Source organism: Loxodonta africana, chromosome 21 (assembly GCF_030014295.1).
Source record: "Loxodonta africana isolate mLoxAfr1 chromosome 21, mLoxAfr1.hap2, whole genome shotgun sequence".
NCBI lineage: Eukaryota > Metazoa > Chordata > Mammalia > Proboscidea > Elephantidae > Loxodonta > Loxodonta africana.
In genome coordinates this window covers 49,332,871-49,354,457 of record NC_087362.1, presented here as the reverse complement: position 1 = coordinate 49,354,457, position 21,587 = coordinate 49,332,871, and the positions used below count along the sequence as shown (strand labels likewise).

General features: G+C 42.6%; 1 protein-coding gene across 3 annotated transcripts in view; it reads left to right on the top strand.

Annotated features, from left to right (window-relative positions):
• The window catches only part of PRMT7 (protein arginine methyltransferase 7), a 39,113-nt gene that overhangs the window by 2,333 nt on the left and 15,193 nt on the right, over positions 1 to 21,587 (top strand). Inside the window, exons 2-8 of one of the 3 annotated variants that reach the window (XM_003417139.4) lie at positions 3,137 to 3,337; positions 4,186 to 4,222; positions 12,676 to 12,825; positions 15,220 to 15,328; positions 17,327 to 17,439; positions 20,020 to 20,261; positions 20,707 to 20,887. In XM_003417139.4, coding sequence (XP_003417187.2) covers positions 3,243 to 3,337; positions 4,186 to 4,222; positions 12,676 to 12,825; positions 15,220 to 15,328; positions 17,327 to 17,439; positions 20,020 to 20,261; positions 20,707 to 20,887 — 927 coding nt within the window. In that variant the 5' untranslated portion in view covers positions 3,137 to 3,242. The remainder of the gene's footprint in view (positions 1 to 3,136; positions 3,338 to 4,185; positions 4,223 to 12,675; positions 12,826 to 15,219; positions 15,329 to 17,326; positions 17,440 to 20,019; positions 20,262 to 20,706; positions 20,888 to 21,587) is intronic. The other 2 variants (XM_023556598.2, XM_023556599.2) reach the window with 2 other exon arrangements.

Below are 21,587 nucleotides of genomic sequence, written 5' to 3'. Positions count from 1 at the left end.
CGAACTGCCGACCTCTTGGTTAGCGTTGCCTGTAGGAAGACTAAATATTGTTTTGCAAAACTTTGTGTGTGTGTTGAGTCTCAGTGTGAAGTATGTTTCTTACTGGGGTTGTCAGAAAGTTTGACAGCCACTGGATTAGAGGATAAACATGCTAGGATTTTAACAGTGGGATTTTATTGAAGTACAAAACATGCTGGAATTTTAAAAGTAGAATTTTACCAAGGGACAAATTGACTACTTTGAACCAGTCCAGTGACTGCCCAGGTTCTTTGAGAAAAGATTGTTTCCTATTCTTTTGTATAAGAATTAACTGTTTACTTTGTATTTGTGATTAGATAACTTCAAAAGAAAGTCAACAATTCTGGCCAGTTAAATGCCCTAGGAATGTCTAGAGACCTGTGGAGTAGGCATTCTTTGTATGGTTTCCTGAAAATGTGCAGTGGTTAACAAGCAATGAAGCAGGGTGTGGAGCACCTGCTGTTTTCTGACTGGAGGTTGGGAGGGCCCTGGGAGAGCACATACCTGCTGAGATGTGCCCTTAAACCTTGAGCTGTTTGCGTTCTAGAAATGCATCCCTTTGGGGAAACAGGCTATACAAGACAGGAGTCTGGTGACATTTATTTGAAGCAAACGATTTTTTCGGTGAAAGGGTCTTTTAAAATTGTTTTTTAATTAAATATTGAGTAGGTAAAAGTAATCACAAATATACATGAAGCGTAAAGAATGACAATATCATGAACACTTGTATACCCACAATTTAAGAAAAAGAACATCACTGTTATTTTTGAAAGGAGCCTTAGCAGCGCAATGGTTAAGCACTTGGCTGCTAGCCTTGAACCTACCCAGAGGCTCCGTGGCCAAAAGGACTGACGATCTGTTGTGGTAAAGATTACAGCCTACAAGACCCTGTGGAGCTGTTGTACTCTGTCACATGGGGTCACTGTAGTTGGAATTGGCTCAACAGCACCTAACAACAACATTTTTGAAGTCCCCTGTGTGGCACTCTTGGTCCTATCCCCTGCCCTTCCCTCTTAGACGTAACCATTGTCCTCATTTTTCCCTTGCTGTGCTTCTTAATGTGATCTCTGAGGAATATATTGTTCTGTTTTGCAGAATTTAAATTTTATATAAATGGAACCATTTTATAATTCTGTGATTTGCTTTTTTATGCTCTACAGTATATTGTGGGGATTAGCCATGTTTGTATGTAGCCGTGATTTATTCATTTAGATTAAGGTTTTCCTGAATTAGTCTATTATTGTATTTTTCCCTAAACAAAGTATGTAGTAAACTTTGGCAGTATTGGTGGCCCTCCTTTATCACCACCTTACATCTTTTTTGTTCTCCTTTCCTCCTGGTCCTTCCCTTGCTTTACCTTCCCTCTTCACCTGCCTTTACCTGAGGGCTGCGCCCAGACTTACCTTGAGGCTCATTTGACCCTTTTGGAATCATGGAGAACTGCCGAAACTCCCAGACAGCTTTATACCTTTATGCATTGTAGTTTTTTTTTTTTTTTTTAATTTATTGTGCTTTAGATGAAAGTTTACAGCACAAATTAGTTTCTCATTAAAAAATTTATACACAAATTGTTTTGTGACATTGGTTGCAATCCCCACAATGTGTCAACACTCTCCCCCTTTCCCTTTACATCCCAGGTTCCCCATGTCCCTTTGTCCAGTCTTCCTGTCCCTTCCTGCCTTCTCGTCTTTCCTTTTGACCAGGTGTTGCCCGTTTTGTATACTTGATTGAACTAAGAAGCACATTTCTCATGTGTGTTATTGTTTGTTTTATAGGCCTGTCTAATCTTTGGCTAAAAGGTAGAGTTCAGGAGTGGCTTCAGTTCTGAGTTAGCAGGATATCCAGGGACCATAGTCTCTCAGGTCCCTGCAGTCTCTGTTAGACCAGTAAGTCTGGTCTTTTCTTTTGTAAATTTGAATTTTCTCTACTTTTCTCCTGCTCTGTCCAGGACCCTCTATTGTGATCCCTGTCAGAGTGTTCAGTGGTAGTAGCCGGGCACCATCTAGTTCTTCTGGAATAAGGCTGGCAGAAGCTGTGGTTCATGTGGTCCATTAGTTCTTTGGGCTAATATTTTCCTTGTGCTTTGGTTTTCTTCATTCTCCTTTGCCCTGGACAGGATGGGACCAGTAGATGTATCTTAGATGGCAGCTCAAAAACTTTTTAGACCACAGACACTACTCACTAAAGTAGGATGTAGAACATTTTCTTTATGAACTGTTTTGTGCCAGTTGAGCTAGTTGTCCCCGAGATCATGTTCCCCAGCCCTCAGCCCCAATAACTTGGTACCTCAAGGTGTTTAGATGTGTCTATGAAGCTTCTATGACTTTACCTTGGTCAAGTTGTGCTGAATTCTCCTGTATTGTGTGTTGTCTTTCCCTTCACCAAAGTTAACACTTTTCTCTTATCTAGTTAGTGATCTCCCCTCCTCACCCCTCTCCTCCCTATCCATCAAAGATTGTTTTTTTCTGTGTGTAAACCTTTTCTTGGGTATTTATAATAGTGGTCTCATACAGTATTTGTCCTTTTGTGATTGACGTATTTCACTCAGCATAATGCCCTACAGATTCGTCCATGTTGTGGGATGTTTTACGGATTCATCATTGTTCTTTATCTTTTTGTAGTATCCCATTGTATGTGTGTACCATGATTTGTTTATCCATTTACCTGTTGACAGGCACTTAGATTGTTTCTGTCTTTTTGCTGTTGTGAATAATGCTGCAGTGAACATGGTTGTGTTTATGTCTATTTGTGTGCTGACTCTTATTTCTCTAGGATATATTCCTAGGAGTGGGATTGCTAGATCGTATGGTATTTCTTTTTCTAGCTTTTTAAGGAGGAGCCTTCTCGTTTTCCCTTGTGGTTGTACCATTTTGCATTCTCACATGCAGTACATAAGAGTTGCAGTCTCCCCACAACCTCTCCAACATTTGTTATTTCCTATTTTTTTTGATTAGTGCCAGTAATGTCAGGGTGATGCATTGTAGTTTTTGATGTTACGTGCTGCATATAAAACCAAATAGCTCTTGCTGGAAAGATCAAAATACTGATTAATTTTTTTCAGTGGTTTTGACACTTTTGTCAATTTCTTGATGTTTTTTCCTTCCTTTTCTCCCTACAGTTTTGGTTATCAGGATGTGAATAGGTTTCTGACAACCAGACCTGTCCACAAGTAGCGCGCTGGCCAAGCTGCTTTTCTCTGTAAAACTGAGGAGCCGAGTGGCACCATGAAGGTCTTCTGCGGGCGGGCCAATCCGACCACGGGATCTGTGGAGTGGCTGGAGGAGGATGAGCACTATGACTACCACCAGGAGATTGCGAGGTAGTGTGGGTTTCTTCCCAGTCAGCTGCAGTAGGATGGGGCACTTGGTCTCAAATCAGATGCCTTGGACTCCAGTCTGGGTATGCAGTAGGCTGTCACACTGTGCTGAGGATTAGGGCAGGTGTTTGCCATGAGCAGGTGTACTCAGCCAGGAATCCTGGAATAGGAGAACCAGGAAGGAACGGCCAGAGAGGAAGCTTTAGGTCAACATTGGAATCGCTGGGGAGCTTATTTTAAGTGCAGTTTCCCTGATAGTTCTCACCTGGAATTCCTGGACAACATCTTTAGGCTGGGCTAGCAGAGTGTGTGTGTTGCGGGGAGGGGTGGGGGCTCATCCTGACCCTGCCAGGGGTTTCTCATATTTGTGAATCACTACCTAGAAAATAAACAGCCCTCTGCCCTTTAACACTTTAGTCTGGTGGACTGCATCGTGTCCCTGACGATGTGGTGCTGTTCACATGTGTGGCAGATATACACTTTCCCTAGTTCTGCTCCCTAGTGTTACGTATGCGGTTATCCCAGTATACATGCATGTACAAGATTATAATCGAGCCTGACTTCTCCCTGAAGAGAAAAATGTACAGTGATCAGAGTGCTAGTGGCTGTGGCCTTGCTGTGACACGGTTAACTACTGGAACGTTTTTAGGTCTGGGGTTCTTTGCTGAAAATGAATACCTGTCTCTGATATTCTTTTGGAGTACTGGAGCATGACAGCTTATAAATCTATTAAAATAGTTTCAACATAGGCCTAGATGACTCCATCTGTTAGGAATTCATTTACGTATGTGAGTAGTCTCAGGTGGTGATGTGTATCATTAACAGAAGTTTCTGTCTTTCTGGTTTTTTAGGTCATCCTATGCAGATATGCTGCATGACAAAGACAGAGTAAGTGTAAAAGGAAACCATTATCTCTATGATGTTAGAATGATGTTCAGAGGCAGTGTTGTGTGGTGGTCTGGAAATCAGTCAGGGAGCTGGGTCTTACTTCCGGCTCTGCCATTGACCTGAGTGTGACCTTGGAGAAAATGTGTACCTCTCTGGATCTTGGTTGTTCAGATTTCAAATGAGTTGGTGTACTAGAAAGTTGTCAGGATTCTTTTTAAAACAAAATTCTCTAATTACATGATGTTTCACCTTATGTAGTCAATTTGTATTTTTAAAATCCAATCTCTAGAGGTCACTGCAGACTTTTTTGAAGAGCACATTTGGCCTCCATTGCAGAGTTACATTTTAGTTTTTCTCTTTCACATTTGTGTTTCATTGGAGCTTTCTTTTCCTGATTGACTTAGGGCACCGTGCAGTTCTGGTCTCATTTTGCATAAATAACCAGACCTTCTACTGATTCTGTCAACCTATCCTAGTATGTCAGTAACCTTTAAATGTGGCCTTTGCCTAGAGCTGTTCAGAATGCCACAGATGCAATCTAATGAGAGTCAAAGACAATGGAAGCAATACCCCTTACAATCTGGACATCATGCTTTGATAGATGCAGTTTAAGATTGTATTGGAGTTAGGGACAGACAAATCACACAGGGGAGACATTGAGCTCACAAAGTGCTTACCGTGAATTCATGTTTACAGTTACTTTATTATGAATGTGGCGTGCACTATCAGTAATCTAAGATTCCCTCAGCTCTACAGCCAAAGCTTTTACTCAATTTACTTTCCCATAAGCAAATTGTGATATATACGTATAATAGAATATTCTTCAGCCATAAAAAGGAATGAAATACTGATACACGCTATAACATGGATGAACCTCAAAAATATGCTGCGTGAAAGAAGCTAGATAGAAAAGGTCTCCAGTGTATGATTCCATATATATGAGCTATCTAGAATAGATTAACCCATAGAGAAAGAACACAGATTAGTTGTTACCTGGGATTGAGGCAACGGGGCAGTGGGGAGAAACTGCTTAATGGGTAAGGAATTTTACTTTGGTATGATGGAAATGTTTTGGAACTAGATGGAGGTGGTGGTGCACAACGTTGTGCGTGTACTAAATGTCACTGAATTGTTTAATATGATTAATTTTATGTTATGTGAATTTTTTCTCAATAAAGTATTTTAAAGAAAAAAAAAAACAGTCCTCTCATGTACTGCCACCCACGTCACCATTTTATGCTTAATCTCAGAGACAGTCTTTTTTCTTTATCTTTATTAGCTATTTATTTGTGTTTAACCTCCATACCTAAATAGCTATTAGCTATTGATTTCCCATTATGAGAGCTGAGAATTTGGTTTTCTTTCAGCTCTTCCTTCCACCTCATTCCCATTTCCTCCCAATATAGTTATAATTTTTGTTAAATCAACATTTAGTGTTATAGTGGGCAAGTTACGTCACCTCTTTGTACCTTACTTTTCTCTTATGTAAAATAGGGATAACAATGTTGTCGTTAGGTGGCGTCAAGTCAGTTCCAACTCATAGCGAACCTATGCGTAACAGAATGAAACACTGCCTAGGCCTGTGCCATCCCACAATTGTTGCTACGTTTTTAGCCTATTGTTGCAGCCACTGTGTCAGCCCATCTCATAGAGGGTCTTCCTTCCCCTTTTTCACTGACCCTCTACTTTACCAAGCATGATGTTCTTCTCCATGGGCTAGTCCCTCCTGATAACGTACAAAGTACGTGAGACAAAGTCTCGCCATTCTCACCTCTGAGGACAGATTTGTTGGTTCTTCTGGCAGTCTGTAGTATATTCAGTATTCTTTAACAGCACCAGTTTAAAGACATCAGTTCTTCCGTCTTCTTATTCACTGTCCAGCTTTCACATGCATATGAGGCCATTGAAAATACCATGGCTTGGGGTAGGTGGACCTTAGTCCTCAAAGTGACATCTTTGCTTTTTAACACTTGAAAGAAGTCTTTTGTAGCAAATTTGCCCAATATAATAAGTCCTAACACTTGAAAGAAGTCTTTTGTAGCAGATTTGCCCAATATAATACATCCTCTGATTTCTTGACTGCTGCTTCCATGCACGTTGATTATGGATCCAAGTAGAATGAAATCCTTGACAACTTCAATATTTTCTCCGTTTATCACGATGTTGCTTATTAATCCAGTTGTGAGGATTTTTATTTTCTTTATGTTGAGGTGTAATCCATACTGAAGGCTGTAGTCTTTGATCTTGTTCAGCAAATGCTTCAAATCTTCTTTCAGCAAGCAAGGTTGTATCATCCACATATTGCAGGTTGTTAATGAGTCTTCCTCCAGTCCTGGTGCTGTGTTCTTCATATAGTCCAGCTTCTCGGATTATTTGCACAGCATACAGATTAATTAATTAAGTATGGTGAAAGAATATACCCCGATGCACACTTTTCCTGATTTTTAAACCACACGGTATTCCCTTCTTCTCTTCAAACGACTATCTCTTGGTCTATGTATAGGTTCTTTATGAGCATAATTAAGTGTTCTGGAATTCTCATTCTTCGTAATATTATCAGTAATTTGTTATGATCCACACAGTTGAATGCCTTGGCATGGTCAATAAAACACAGGTAAACATCTTTCTGGTATATTCTACTTTCAGCCAAGATCCATCTGACATCAGCAATAATATCTCTTGTTCCATGTCCTCTCTTGAATCCGCTTGAATTTCTGGCAGTTCCCTGTCAATGTACTGCTCCTTAAAGAGTTGTTATGAGGCTTAAATGAATTAATATTTGTAAAGCACTTTTATAGGTGCGTGTTGTTTGTAAAGTTTACCTTATTAGGACTATGAAAACACTATTCACATAGTACATGGGATATACTCCGATTACTTTTCCTTTCATGCCCAACTCTTTGTTAATAATTACATTTTACTTTGTTTTCTATGTACACATCATTCTTTTATGCCCAGACTCTTTCCCAGTTGTCTAAATTTCCTTTCGGAATGGTCAGACTTGTCAGATATTCAGTCTATTTTATTTTCTCTGAAAATGTCTCCAGGATCATTTTGACCTGCTCCGGTTGTTCTTTGTACTTGCTGTATATCTGTCATTCTGGGATTCTTGCTGATCATCCTGCAGATTTCCTTAACTTCTCTTTTGTACCAGGTCTTCCAGGATCCCTCATCTTCATCTTTGTTGGTTTACTCCCTTTTTTTGGTGAAACTCATCTTTCCTTGGTTTTCTGTGAGAGGGTGCATGGGAGGTGAGGTTTTTGAGACTGTGCTTAGCTAAAAACTTCTTTACACCATCCTTACACTTAAGAGTTAGCCTGGATATGGAATCTTGTTTGGAAGTAACTTCCCCTCAGAATTTTGGCATCATCATTCCATTGTCTTTTAGAGTTCCGTGTTACTATTTTGAGATCTGGTACCATTCTTATTAAAAAAAAAAAAAAAATTGGTATGTACATACAGAAGAATGCATGAAGTGTATATGTACAACTTAAAGAGAAATGATAGAATAAATGCTCACAGACTCACCACTCAGCTTAAAAAAATAGAACATTATTATTACTTAGAATTCTGGTATGCTCCTTCTTGATTGCATTTCTCTCCCTTCTCCCAAAAGTTTCCACTGTCTTGAATTTGTATCAGTCATTCCCTTGCTTCTCTTTATAGTTTTACCACCTAGTGTGTATCCTTCAAAAACAAGCTTATAGTTTGAACTCCCGTCACTCCCCCCTTCTGACTTAAATACTGTCATGAATTTTATTTTTGCTTTAGTTTTTAAATTCCACCGGGTATTATAGTTGTTGCCTTGTTGAGGCAATTTTTTTGTTTAACTTTGCTCACACACTTACTAGATTCTTCCTATTTCTCAGAGCTTCCATCTGGAACTTTTTTTTTTTTTTTCTGTCTAAAGAACTCTCTTTAGAATTAAAAAAGTATTTTTTTGTTGTTGAGAATATACACAGCACAACATAACTAACAGTTTCCCCATGTACAATTCAATGTCGTTGATTACATTCTTCAAGTTGTGCAGCCGTTTGCACTCTCCTTTTCTAAATTGTTTCTCCCGCATTAACATAAACTTAACTGCCTCCCAAATTTCCTATCTAATCATTCTGTTGCTATTATCAGTTTGAGCCCATGTAAACAATTCCTAAATGAGTATAATGGTCAAGGCAGACCTTTTTTACTAGTTAAGCTAAACTATTGCTTAGTTTAAAGAAGACCTCAGGGGATGTTTTTGGTTTAAGGTTTAAATATTATCTCAGGGCAATAGTTTTTGGAGTTCATGGACCCCAATGACTCCATAAAGTTTGGATTCCATGGGAATTGTCCTTTAGAATTTCTTCTAGTGTTGTCGTTGTTGTAAGGTGCCGTCGAGTCGATTCCGACTCATAGTAACCCTATGCACAACAGAATGAAACACTGCCCAGTCATGTGCCATCCTTACAATCGTTGTTATGCTTGAGCTCATTGTTGCAGCCACTGTGTCAGTCCACCTTGTTGAGGGTCTTTCTCTTTTCTGCTGACCCTGTGCTCTGCCAAGCATGATGTCCTTCTCCAGGGACTGATCCCTCCTGACAACATGTCCGAAGTATGTAAGATGCAGTCTCGCCATCCTTGCCTCTAAGAAGCATTCTGGCCGCACTTCTTCCAAGACAGATTTGTTCGTTCTTTTGGCAGTCCCTGGTATATTCAATATTCTTCGCCAACACCACAATTCAAAGGTGTCAACTCTTTTTCTGTCTTCCTTATTCCTTGTCCAGCTTTCACATGCATATGATGCAATTGAGAATACCATGCCTGGGTCAGGCGCACCTTAGTCTTCAGGGTGACATCTTTGCTCTTCAACACTTTCAAGAGGTCCTTTGCAGCAGATTTGCCCAATGCAATGCGTCTTTTGATTTCTTGACTGTTGCTTCCATGGCTGTTGATTGTGGATCCAAGTAAAATGAAATCCTTGACAACTTCAATCTTTTCTTCGTTTATCATGATGTTGCTCACTGGTCCAGTTGTGAGGATTTTTGTTTTCTTTATGTTGAGGTGTAATCCATACTGAAGGCTGTGGTCTTTGATCTTCATTAGTAAGTGCTTCAAGTCCTTTTTACTTTCAGCAAGCAAGGTTGTGTCATCTGGATAACTCAGGCTGTTAATGAGTCTTCCTCCAATCCTGATGCCCCATTCTTCTTCATATAGTCCAGCTTCTCGGATTATTTGTTCAGCATACAGATTAAATAGGTATGGTGAAAGAATACAACCCTGATGCACACCTTTGCTGACTTTAAACCAATCAGTATCTCCTTGTTCTGTTCGAACAACTGCCTCTTGATCTATGTAAAGGTTCCTCATGAGCACAATTAAGTGTTCTGGAATTCCCATTCTTTGCAGTGTTATCCATAGTTTGGTATGATCCACACAGTCGAATGCCTTTGCATAGTCAATAAAACACAGGTAAACATCCTTCTGGTATTCTCTGCTTTCAGCCAGGATCCATCTGACATCAGCAATGATATCCCTGGTTCCATGTCCTCTTCTGAAACCAGCGTGAATTTCTGGTAGTTCCCTGTCGATATATTGCTGCAGCCGTTTTTGAATGATCTTCAGCAAAATTTTGCTTGCGTGTGATATTAATGATATTGTTCTCTAATTTCCACGTTTGGTTGGATCACCTTTCTTGGAAATAGGCAAAATATGGATCTCTTCCAGTCAGTTGGCCAGGAAGCTGTTTTCCATATTTTTTGGCATAGACGAGTGAGCACGTCCAGCGCTGCATCTGTTTGTTGAAACATCTCGATTGATATTCCATCAATTCCTGGAGCCCTGTTTTTTGCCAATGCCTTCAGTGTAGCTTGGACTTCTTCCTTCAGTACCATCGGTTCCTGCTCATATGCCACCTCTCGAAATGGTTGAATATCGACTAATTCTTTTTGGTATAATGACTCTTTGTATTCCTTCCATCTTCTTTTGATGCTTCCTGCGTCATTTAATATTTTCCCCATGGAATCCTTCACTATTGCAACTTGAGACTTGAATTTTTTCTTCAGTTCTTTCAGCTTGAGAAATGCTGAGCGTGTTCTTGCCTTTTGGTTTTTGATCTCCAGCTCTTTTCACATGTCATTATAATACTTTACTTTGTCTTCTCGAGAGGCCCTTTGAAATCTTCTGTTCAGGTCTCTTACTTCATCATTACTTGTGCTTTAGCTGCTCGACGCTCAAGAGCAAGTTTCAGAGTCTCCTCTGACATCCATCTTGGTCTTTTCTTTCTTTTCTGTCTCCTCAGTGACCTCTTGCTTTCTTCATGGATGATGTCCTTGATGTCATTCCACAACTCGTCTGGTCTGCAGTCACTAGTGTTCAATGCGTCAAATCTATACTTGAGATGGTCTCTAAATTCAGGTGGGATATACTCGAGGTCATGTTTTTGCTCTCGTGTACTTGCTCTGCAAGCTTGAACTTGCATATGAGCAATTGATGGTCTGTTCCACAGTCGGCCCCTGGCCTTGTTCTGACTGATGATATCGAGCTTTTCCATCGTTTCTTTCCACAGATGTAGTCAGTGTGATTTCTGTGTGTTCCATCTGGCGAGGTCCATGTGTATAGTCGCTGTTTATGTTGGTGAAAGAAGGTATTTGCGATGAAGAAGTTGTTGGTCTTCCAAAATTCTATCATTCGACCTCCGGCATCATTTCTATCACCAAGGCCATATTTTCCAACTACCAATCCTTCTTCTTTGTTTCCAACTTTCGCATTCCAATCGCCAGTAATTATCAATGCCTCTTGATTGCATGTTCGATCAATTTCAGACTGTAGCAGCTGATAAAAGTCTTCTATTTCTTCATCTTTGGCCCTAGTAGTTGGTGCATAAATTTGAATAATAGTCGTATTAACTGGTCTTCCGTATGGATATCATCCTATCACTGACAGCGTTCTACTTCAGGATAGATCTTGAAATGTTCTTTTTGACGATGAATGCAACACCATTCCTCTTCGAGTTGTCATTCCCAGCATAGTAGACTATATGATTGTCTGATTCAAAATGGCCAATACCAGTCCATTTCAGCTCACTAATGCTGAGGCTGTGAAAAACGGAAGCTCAGTAGGGTTGGCCAGTGCCCTCATGGTAAAAGCCAGCTTCTAAACATTTTTTACGTATCCGTTTGCCTGGAGGTGTAGTGGTTGAGTGCTACTAACCAAAGTTAAGTGCTGCTAACCAAAAGGTTGGCTGCTACCAGGCACTCCATGGAAGCTCTATGTGGCAGTTGTACTCTGTCCTGTAGGGTCACTATGAGTTGGAATCAACTTGACAGCAACAGGTTTGGTTTTTTGGTTTGGTGTTCCTGCTTTTAACTTGGTTTTTGGCCTCTTAATATTTCTTACTAATTTGCCAGGATGTATATGCATTTAAGTGGTTAAGTGCTATGGCTGCTAACCAAAAGGTCAGCAGTTCAACTCTACCAGGCACGCCTTAGAAACCCTATAGGGGTGTTCTACTCTGTCCTGTAGGGTCGCTATGACTCAGAATTGGCTCAACGGCAATGAGGGTTTTTTTTAATGTGCGTTTAAAAAAAATTACGAATGTGTTTTCCGTCATTTTTCCATCACTTTCAACTGAAGGATCAGTCAGAGTACCTGTTCAGCCAAAGTCTTACAGATGGAAGGTGTATCTGCTTAAGTTACTGGAGATCTTAGCCATAGATCTGTAAGATGCAGAGAAATGATTTCCTAAGGGGGAAGCAATTTTTAGACAAAGAGTCTATGTGAATTAAAGTGCAGGCAGGAAAACTGAAGCCACACTACATATTTCAGCAGAGGGAGTTTAATATAGGGAATTGCTTACACAGGTGTGGGAGGAGTGGAGAGCAAATGGAAACACTGGGTAACCCAGTGATAGTAACTGCAAGAAGCAGTTACCTTGCTTAGGGAGAAGATTAGGGTTTCCAGAACCTAGAAATGGGGAGGAGAGGCCCTGTGGGGCTGGTGCTCAAATCTCTTAGGGGGAGTGCTGCTGATCCCCCGAGGGGCTGAGGGGCCGAGGGGCCAAGGAGGTTGGTCATGGGAGTGCTGAACTAAGCTGGAGTCTGGAGGAGCCTGAGGAGAACAGCAGGCTTACAGGAAGGAGCAAGCTTTCTCCTTCCTACCTCCCAGCTGCCCGCTAGTTCCCCCTATTGGCCATACCTGACAGTTGGGAAAGGAGAATGTAGTTTGCAGAGCATGGAAGAGTGGGTGTAGAGGGAAGAGACAATGGCTTAATTAAGGGGCAAGAACTTGGCCCAGTGCTCTTGATATCTCAGTAAGGCCTATCCGGCTAGCTAGCCAGTGCTGTTCCTGGAGGGACCAGAAAGACTGCTTACTCTGTTACTGTCAACTGTGATGCTAGAGCTTTACAAAGTACTTTTTCACGTGTATTTCGCTTGTAATAACTGATGAAGTGACAGCCATTTCTCCCTTTCTCTTAGAATATAAAATATTACCAGGGGATCCAGGCTGCTGTGAGCAGGGTGAAGGAGAGAGGACAGAAGGCCTTGGTTCTTGACATTGGCACTGGCACAGGTCTCTTGTCAATGATGGCAGTCACGGCAGGTGCTGACTTTTGCTACGGTATTGAGGTGAGTCACACTCTCCGGGTGTGTATCCTGTGCCTTGCACAGGATGTCCCTTATGCCCCTTGCGCGTTCCCCTCCATTTGTTCACTGACGTTCACGGAGTGCTCACGCTGCGCCAAGCACAGGGATGTTCTGTTCCCAGGTACAGAGGTGAATCAGACACAATCCCTGTCTTCTCCTCCGAAAATAGTGGTTCTCAATCTTGGCTGCACATCAGAATCACCAAGGGGCTTTAAAAATACTAACATCTAGTCCCACTCCCGGATATTTTGATTTAATTATTCTGGGGAGGTGGTTTGGGCATTGGATTTTTTTTTGTGCAGCCAAGGTTGAGAACCATTGCCTTGAATGTCCCTGCAGAGATAATTGTCCTGTTACACTTACTGATAGTTTTGCAATCTGTCTTTTTTTTCTTAAACATGTTGTTTTCTGATAATATAAATATTTGCAGTCTATCATTTTTTTCCTTAATAAAATAGTAAACTTGCTGTTTTCTCATAAGGTAAATAATTCATATCACTGTAGTAAATTTGGTAAATACAACATAAAAATAACCTTTTAAGCCAAGTTAACCGCTGTTAAAATTTGGCATGTACCGTATTTTTATGCACATGAGCACGCCTTCTACGTTTGTTTGCCAACCTTGCCCTCCCTCCTCCCCCCCAGGTATTCTTGTAAGCACGCTATGCTAATTTTTTTTTTTACAGCAGCATGTAAAAAAAATATTGGCATAGTGGCACTTATGAAAATACTTTGTGGGGAAGGGCGAGGTTGGCAAACAAATGTAGAAGATGTACTTATTTGTGTAAAATACAGTATTCTTTTAAGCTTTTTGAGAGTGTAGTTAAGCATGTCCTAAATACTTTCCCCTACAAAATTTTATTGATGTGGTGATAGAGTTACAAATAACAAAGTCCCAAAATAACAGTGGCTTAAAGAAGGTAGATGTTTTTGCTTTCTTACATTAAGTCTGTGGGTCAGCAGTCCAGGGTGCTCTACCCAGACTCCTTCCAGCTCCCTACTCCACCATAGCTACACTCAACTTTAAGGCTTAGGGAAGACTTCTGGAGAAGGTGACATTAGTTTAGCCCTGGGACATTTGGCTTGATTTGGCAGGTGGCTGGAAGGGACTTTAAAGCAGGGAAGGCTCAGGTTTGCCTAGTGACAGTGAGATGATCAGTGTGGCTGGAGCATCGGACATTGAGGTGTAGGGGAGGTAAGGCCAGGATGGAAAGGTGGGCTATATCGTGGAGGGCCTCGAACACCATAAAAAAGGATGGTAGGAGAGACTACATCAGCCTGAAACGAGAAGAACTAGATGGTACCTGGCTATAGCCTTTGACTGCCCTAACAGGGAACACAACAGAGAACCCCTGAGGGAGCAGGAGAGCAGTGGGATGCAGACCTCAAATCCTCGTGAAAAGACCAGACTTAGTGGTCTGGCTGAGACTAGAAGGACCTTGTAGGTCGTGGTCCCCAGACCTTCTGTTAGCCTAAGATAGGAACCATTCCCATAGCCAACTCTTCAGTCAGGGATTGGACTGGACTATGGGATAGAAAATGATACTGGCGAAGAGTGAGCTTCTTGGATCAAGCAGACACATGAGACTATGTTGGCAGCTCATGTCTGGAGAGGAGATGAGAGGACAGAGGGGGTCAGAAGCTGGCTGAATGGACATAAAAAGAGAGACTAGAGGGAAGGAGTATGCTATCTCATTAGGGGGAGAGCAATTAGGAGTATATAGCAAGGTGTGTATAAGTTTTTGTACGAGACTGACTCGATTTGTAAACGTTCACTTACAGCACAATAAAAATTAAAAAAAAAAAAAAGGATGGTTGGCTGTGTTAGACCAAGAGTGGGGATTTCGACAGTTTTGAGCAGGAGGGTGACCTGCTCACACTTATGTCTAACACAGTCCTCTAGAGAGCATAACACTTGTCCCAAGTCACAGACATCCAGTCCACAAATTGTGGTTTTGTGAGGCCAGTTCCCTCCTGGCTCCCACTGCCCTTTGGCGCCCCTCTAGTGTAGCACTGACACCTCCCTTCCTCGCTCAGGTGTGAGGCCTCTTCAGGACACCCAGCATCCCCACTGTACTGGGCTTGGGATGGGAGCTCATATCTGCAAGCTAACCTAACTGGAACTCTTGCATTCATTTCCGTGACACACATTTAGAGGTTACCCAGATGTCGTGTTTATTTAGATTAAATTAGCAACAAAAAAGTATTTTCTCTTTATCGTCCACAGTAACAAAGTGCACTTTGTATATTCAGGAGGAGATCTCTTTTATTTCATATCTCAGGGCCAGAACCTAGGACTGTCCTGTTAGCCTTGGGTGTTAGGGTGTTACTCACTTTGTTGCTCATTTTTAGTTGAGTGTTTGCTCTAATTTCTAGGTTTTTAAGCCTATGGCTGATGCAGCTGTGAAGATAGTGGAGAAAAATGGCTTCAGTGATAAGATTAAGATTATCAACAAGCATTCCACTGAGGTGACAGTAGGGCCAGGTGAGATCAACAGATCCTGTGTTGAAAGCTTTACTTGCTCTTGTATGAGAGAGTAAAAAGTTTCAGGTGGAATAAATGTACGCAGGTAATTGCAGAGAAATGGGGCCTCGGATTTGTGGTGGCTCTAAACACAAGCAGTTTGTTTCTCTTGATGTTTATTTGTGTACTGGTTAAAACAAACCAGCAGTGAATAAATGGAGCTAATCAAGTGCAATAGCTGTGGCAAACGAAACTTCCTTTTGCTGTTTTAAGCAAGATGGAATTCTTGTGTGGGTCAACCCTTGAGTTTGGTGAGAAGTGAAACTAATTACATAGCAGAAAGGGGTTTACTTAGTTCTGGCGTCCAACCTGAACATACAGCATGATAGATTTTTCTGTATATCACAATCTCTTGAGATTTCCAGAATATATTTTATAGTCTAGGAGCTTGAATCAGACTTCTAAAATTTCACATGCTACCTTTGGTATCTGCAGAGCACATGTCTTTGTTATCTAGTGCTGCTATAACAGAAATACCACAAGTGGATAGGTTTAACAAAGAGAAATATATTTCCTCACAGGTTAAAAAAAAGAGGCTAGAATTCAGGGAGCCAGCTCTAGGGTCAGGCTCTCTCTCTATGTCAGCTTGGAGGAAGGTCCTTGTCTTTTTGGGCTTCTGCTCCTGGGTGATCTTCATGTGGCTTGGCTTCTCTCTTCTCCCATCTCTTCTCTCACTTGCTTGTTTAATCTCTTGTATATTTCAAAAGAGACTGTATCAAGATATACCCTAATCCTGCTTCGTTAATATAATAAACACAATCTAATCCTCATTGACATAACCTAATATTGCCACAATAACATAACAAACACAGCCATTCACAAATGGGGTTATAACCACAGGCAGAGGTTAGGATTTATAACACGTATTTTTGAGGGACACAGTTCCATCCGTAACAGCACGGTTGAAAGATTTGTTTAAAAAAATTCTGTGGTGAGGTTATGATTATCACCACAGTTAAAAGAAAACGCAGTACTTTAGAACTGAAACATCTACCTAAGGGCAAGTTTTTTCTCTGAAGTGTTCCCTTTATTTTAAAAATGCCCTCTTTCTACACCCTTCTTCTTTGAGCTGCTTTACTGCTTCTCTTTTCTTTTTCATCTTCCATGTGACTTGTTTTCTGTGAGGAAAGATAAATGGGCTCTGTCAAATTGGAATTTATGAGCCATTAGGAGTGTTTACAGTTAATTCTCCTTGATGAATAACCCTTTCCAAAGTCTATTTTTTTTTTTTTTTTGGCTCATTAAAAACCATAATTGCACAAGTAACGTACTACATTATAGAAGGTTTAGAATATAGAACTAACAAAAAGACCCTCCATAATCCTACTATTCCAGAACAACTACTATTTGCAGGATTGTTTGGAGGCAAGAAACTAACTTAGGGGGGAATTAATATCAAGGACCTGGGATTCTGAATCTGGGTCTCAGTTTTGGTAGCTATAGCTGTAGCTGATCTCACAGTGACTGGAAGACCATCGGGCAACCTCTTTCTCTGCTTTGGTTTTTTTCTCTCTCTGCAGCCCAGAAGTATCTGAAGTACCAGCATTCAGTTTGTGCTTTTAAAATAATTTTTTGGCTAATTTAATAGCCAAATATCACTGCATTAGTTGTTCATTGGAAGGTCAGTAACAGACATTATGACACTTTATCTGTAAATACTCACGGTATGTGTAGGCTCTTAATGACCTGTTTAACCTTTTGTCTTGCACATATTGTTGTGTGTCGCTGAGTTGATTTTGGTACATAGTGACCCTATATGACAAAGTAGAATGGCCCCATAGGGTTTCCTAGGCTGCAGCCTTTACTGAAGCAGATTGCCAGGTCTTTTCTTCTGTGGAGTGGAAGGTGGGTTTGAATTGCTGACCTTTTGGTTGGCAGCTGAGTGCTAAGCCATTGTGCCACTAGGGCTCCTTGTCTTGCACATATTTGCTTCTGACTATGTTTCCTTGTGTTTTTCAGATGGTGACATGCCATGCCGTGCCAACATCCTGGTCACAGAGCTATTTGACACAGAGCTGATCGGGGAGGGAGCACTGCCCTCCTATGAGCATGCGCACAGGCATCTCGTGCAGGTAGTGGACCTAGGGCCTACTTGGGGGTACTCCTGTGGTCCCATCAGCTCCCACAGCTTCTGTTCATGAACAGGCTCAACACAAACCCTTAGGACCTGTCCTCATACCTTGGGACCGCCCCCCCATTCCTGGGAGGTGCTAGTTCTCTCAATTATGACTTCTGTGCTTCTTGAATGCCAAGCCTTAGTAGGTTAGAGCCGAGAGGCAAGAAGCTATTTTCATGTTGAAATCAATTCAGCAAATAGTCTTTGAGTGTTAACTGTGTGTAAGCGGTTCTAGCATCTAGGGAGTAGTACAAGACATCTTTCTTGCTTCTAAGAGCCACGTAGCCAGCAATGGTGAGGATTCGATGGGCTAAATGGTTAGGAAGATGGAAACACCACAGGCATTTGGGTTAGAACTGGCAGAAGAGATCAGGGATCAGAAGGAGTTGTGGGCATGTGGGCTTGAGAGCGTGTGTGGCAAGGGAGTAGAATTTAGAAGGGTATTGAAGAGAGGGAGAGGTGTTCCAGGTAGGGGACCTGTTTGGCAGGTTAGTGAGAACACTGCCTGGAGGTCTCGTGGACTGATGGTGGAGAATGGGGTAGAAGGTGGAAGACCTTGAATGCCAGGCCATTCCAGGTGAAGAGATTTGGGTGAAGGTGATAGTTTTTTAGAGAAGGGAGAAACACGCTGAAATGTTCTCTTGAAGAGCTTGGTATGGGTGTTTTGTGGTCATAAACTAGAGGCAGAGGCACAGAAGCTGAGACCTGCTGGGGCAGGACTGAGTGCTCTGCCTTGTCCTCTGCTGGCACTGCCTGGTAGGCACCCTCCAGGTCAGGCCTGTGACTGTCCCCCTCCGCGGACCCTCCTTGGGGGTTCAGGTGCCCCCAGAGTGAAGAAGGCTCCCTTCCAGGGTGGTCCAGAGTCCAGAGTCTTCCCAGCTCAAATAGTCAGCATGTGATGTGACCGCCCTCCAGCTCCCGCACAGGGTAGTGTGATGCTCATCCCCTCTAAAACTTAAGATCCTTTCTAGTGATTAACTTCAGTATGAAATTTCTATTTCTCCACATTAGAACCACCAACTAGATGAATCCTGGAAAGAGAGAACAAGTATATTTAGAATTATGTTAATGTTGCCCAATTTACCTTTCTCTTTTTTTTTTTTTAATTCATCCTAGCTTAGTCGGTAGAGCATGAGACTCTTAATCTCAGGATTGTGGGTTTGAGCCCCACGTTGGGTGTGTATGTTTATGGAAACCTGGTGGCGAAGTGTTTAAGTGCTATGGCTGCTAATCAAAAGGTCGACAGTTCAGATCCGCCAGGCGCTCCTTGGAAACTCTGTGGGGCAGTTCTACTCTGACCTGTCGAGTCGCTATGAGTCAGAATTGACTCAATGGCAACGGGTAATTCATCCTATTTGGAAGGTCACAGGCAGCTCCACACCTTCCTCTCCCAACTGGTGTCCACTGTCCACTCTCCTTCCTATCCCCACCTGCCCACCCTGTCTCTGAGCTTGAAGGAATTCTGGCTGGCCCACAAAGGCTTTTGTTGCCTTCTGCCTCTTCCTGGATGAGCCAGGCTGCTGGGGTGCCTTACAGATTGTCCACATGGGGGTTGAAGTGACATTGACTGGGCACCTTCATATGCTGGGTCCTCTTTTGGGTGCCAGCAATATGAAGGTGAGCTCACAGGGAGGCAGAGGGGGAACAGGCCATGACAGTGCAGCTTGCAGCTTTCTGCTGGTGGTCAGTCCAGGTGAGACCTTCCCATTCTGGCAGGGTGGTGGGTGAGATCAAGGAGAGGATGCTTGATCTGAGTCATCTTGGAAAGTGGTCAGGGGTTGGTCTGGAAGATGGGGGTCCTTCAGGCACAGGAGACTGATAACGCAGAGAGACAGGAAGATGAACTGGGATGCTCTTATATCCTACAGTGCACAGGGCAGCCCCTCACAACAGAGAAGCGTCTGTCAAGAGCGCCCAGGAGAGTAAGAGTGTCCCATTAACTGCTGGGTCCCCAGTCCTGGTGTGGAGAGGTTGTCGAAGGCATGAATGAGTGAGGCAGGAGGGATACTAGACAGGAACTTTAGCTAAGCCAAGCAAGAAGCATGGTCAGCAGTGTCGGATGATGCTAGGAGGCCAGGCCGGCCGAGCGTGGGCAGTTGTCCATTGGGCTTTACAATAAAGAGGTGCTGGTATCTGGGCAAGGGCCTCACTGAAGGGATGTTCTGAGCCGGGTGCCAAGATGATTGCTTAGCAGTGAGGCTTGAACTCTTTCTTAACAGTCAGCGTGGGAGTTAATCAGCATGATGCCATCCAAGGTTTATTGCTGAAGTATTTTAGAGTGTCAGGTAGCTAGGAGCTTATCTGGCATCCTGAGTCATTTTAGGTATAACACGTATTCTTTTGAAACCCTGTTCCTTTTTTGTTCTTTTCCAAGAGCATAGGGCAGAAAGCGACCCATTATCCTAGTGGTAACGTATTAGTTGTTACCACACCAGCCTAATATTAACAAATAAACCACTTTTGATCGATAGGAATTACTGTGGTTAATGTACCTGCATTTATTTATTTTTGTTCTTTTTTTTTAATATAAATTTAGGAAAATTGTGAGGCAGTACCTCACAGAGCAACTGTCTATGCCCAGCTGGTGGAGTCTAGAAGGATGTGGTCATGGAACAAGCTGTTTCCCATCCATGTTCAGACCAGCCTCGGGGAGCAGGTCATTGTCCCTCCCTTGGAGCTGGATAGGTGCCCTGGTGCACCGTCCGTCTATGACATTCAGCTGAACCAGGTGTCACCTGAGGACTTCACTGCCCTCAGCGATGTGCTCCCTATGTTCAGGTACCAAGAGGTGCCCAGGGGGACGGCACTGTGAGACATCAGTGGGATATGGGTCTGTGGAAGTTCTTTTTGGGTGGGAGGGAAACCCTAGCTGTTAGCACCTGCCAACTGGTTTGGTCTTGGTTGGAACCCCTGCTGAGAATTTGCCTTTCTGACAAGTTCCCAGGTGATGCTCTGAACCACCAAATAGAGCAGTATTTCTCCAAATATGTTATACGTAAGAATCATTTGGGGCTCTTGTTAAAATATAGATCCTGATTCAGTACATCTGGGGTGGCAATACAAATTCTCAGCAGGGGTTGGAACCAGAATGAACTAGTTCGAAGCCCTGTTATGAAGGCAGGAGTCTGTTGCAAACAAGTATCATTGTTGGTGTTTTAAAAACTTAAAAATGGAACATGTGTGAGTTTAAAATGTGCTTAAATTCCTGAATATTTTTCCACAGTGTGGACTTCAGCAAGCAAGTCAGTAGCTCAGCAGCTTGTCATAGCAAGCAGTTTGAACCTCTGGCATCTGGCCGAGCTCAGGTGGTTCTTTCCTGGTGGGACATTGAAATGGACCCAGATGGGAAGATCAAGTGCACCATGGCCCCCTTCTGGGCACACTCAGACCCGGAGGGGCTCCAGGTAAGAGGCAGGAGCTGAGCCCATTTTCAGGTAAATCAGGAAACTTGTAACCCACATTTGGTTATGGGAATGTAGCATGTTGAATCTTAGATTCACAAGAGTTTAGAGACAGAAGGGACTGTCAGAATCGAATACAAAAAGTAAAACAAAGCAAAGGCTAGTTGTGGTAAGGTGGGCCTCTGTGTGGGTTCATGGTGGGCATCATGCACACAGGGCTCACTGGGGCAGCTCTGGTGTGCCCGCTTGCCCCCCTCCCGGCCCAGTTACTCTTATAGCTCATCCCCTTGTTTCCCCTGAGCACCGCAGCAGGTCTCAGATCGGTTTCATAGAGGACTGTGGCCTGCCTACAGGCTCATCTGCTGTGGCCTCAAAACCTACCTGCTCCGGTTCACTAGAAATTGGGCAGAGGATGTGAAGTACAGAAGAAGAAATACACATGACTCTTTAATGTGTGGAAAGATGTTCAGTCTCTCTCAAAGAAAAATGCAAATTTAAACTGCACTGAGATGCCACTAGTGAATACAGTTCCAAAAGCTTGATCCATTGCACATGGTGTTGGAGAATCGCTGAGGAAAGAGCCGGAAAATGACTCTTGGACCCTCCGTGGAGAGCAGCATGGCCCAGTCGTCATGCTGGGAAGCAATGCCACCTCCCGAAGTCTGTGCCCTGGAGAGCTTTGCACATGTGCGGGGAACCTCTC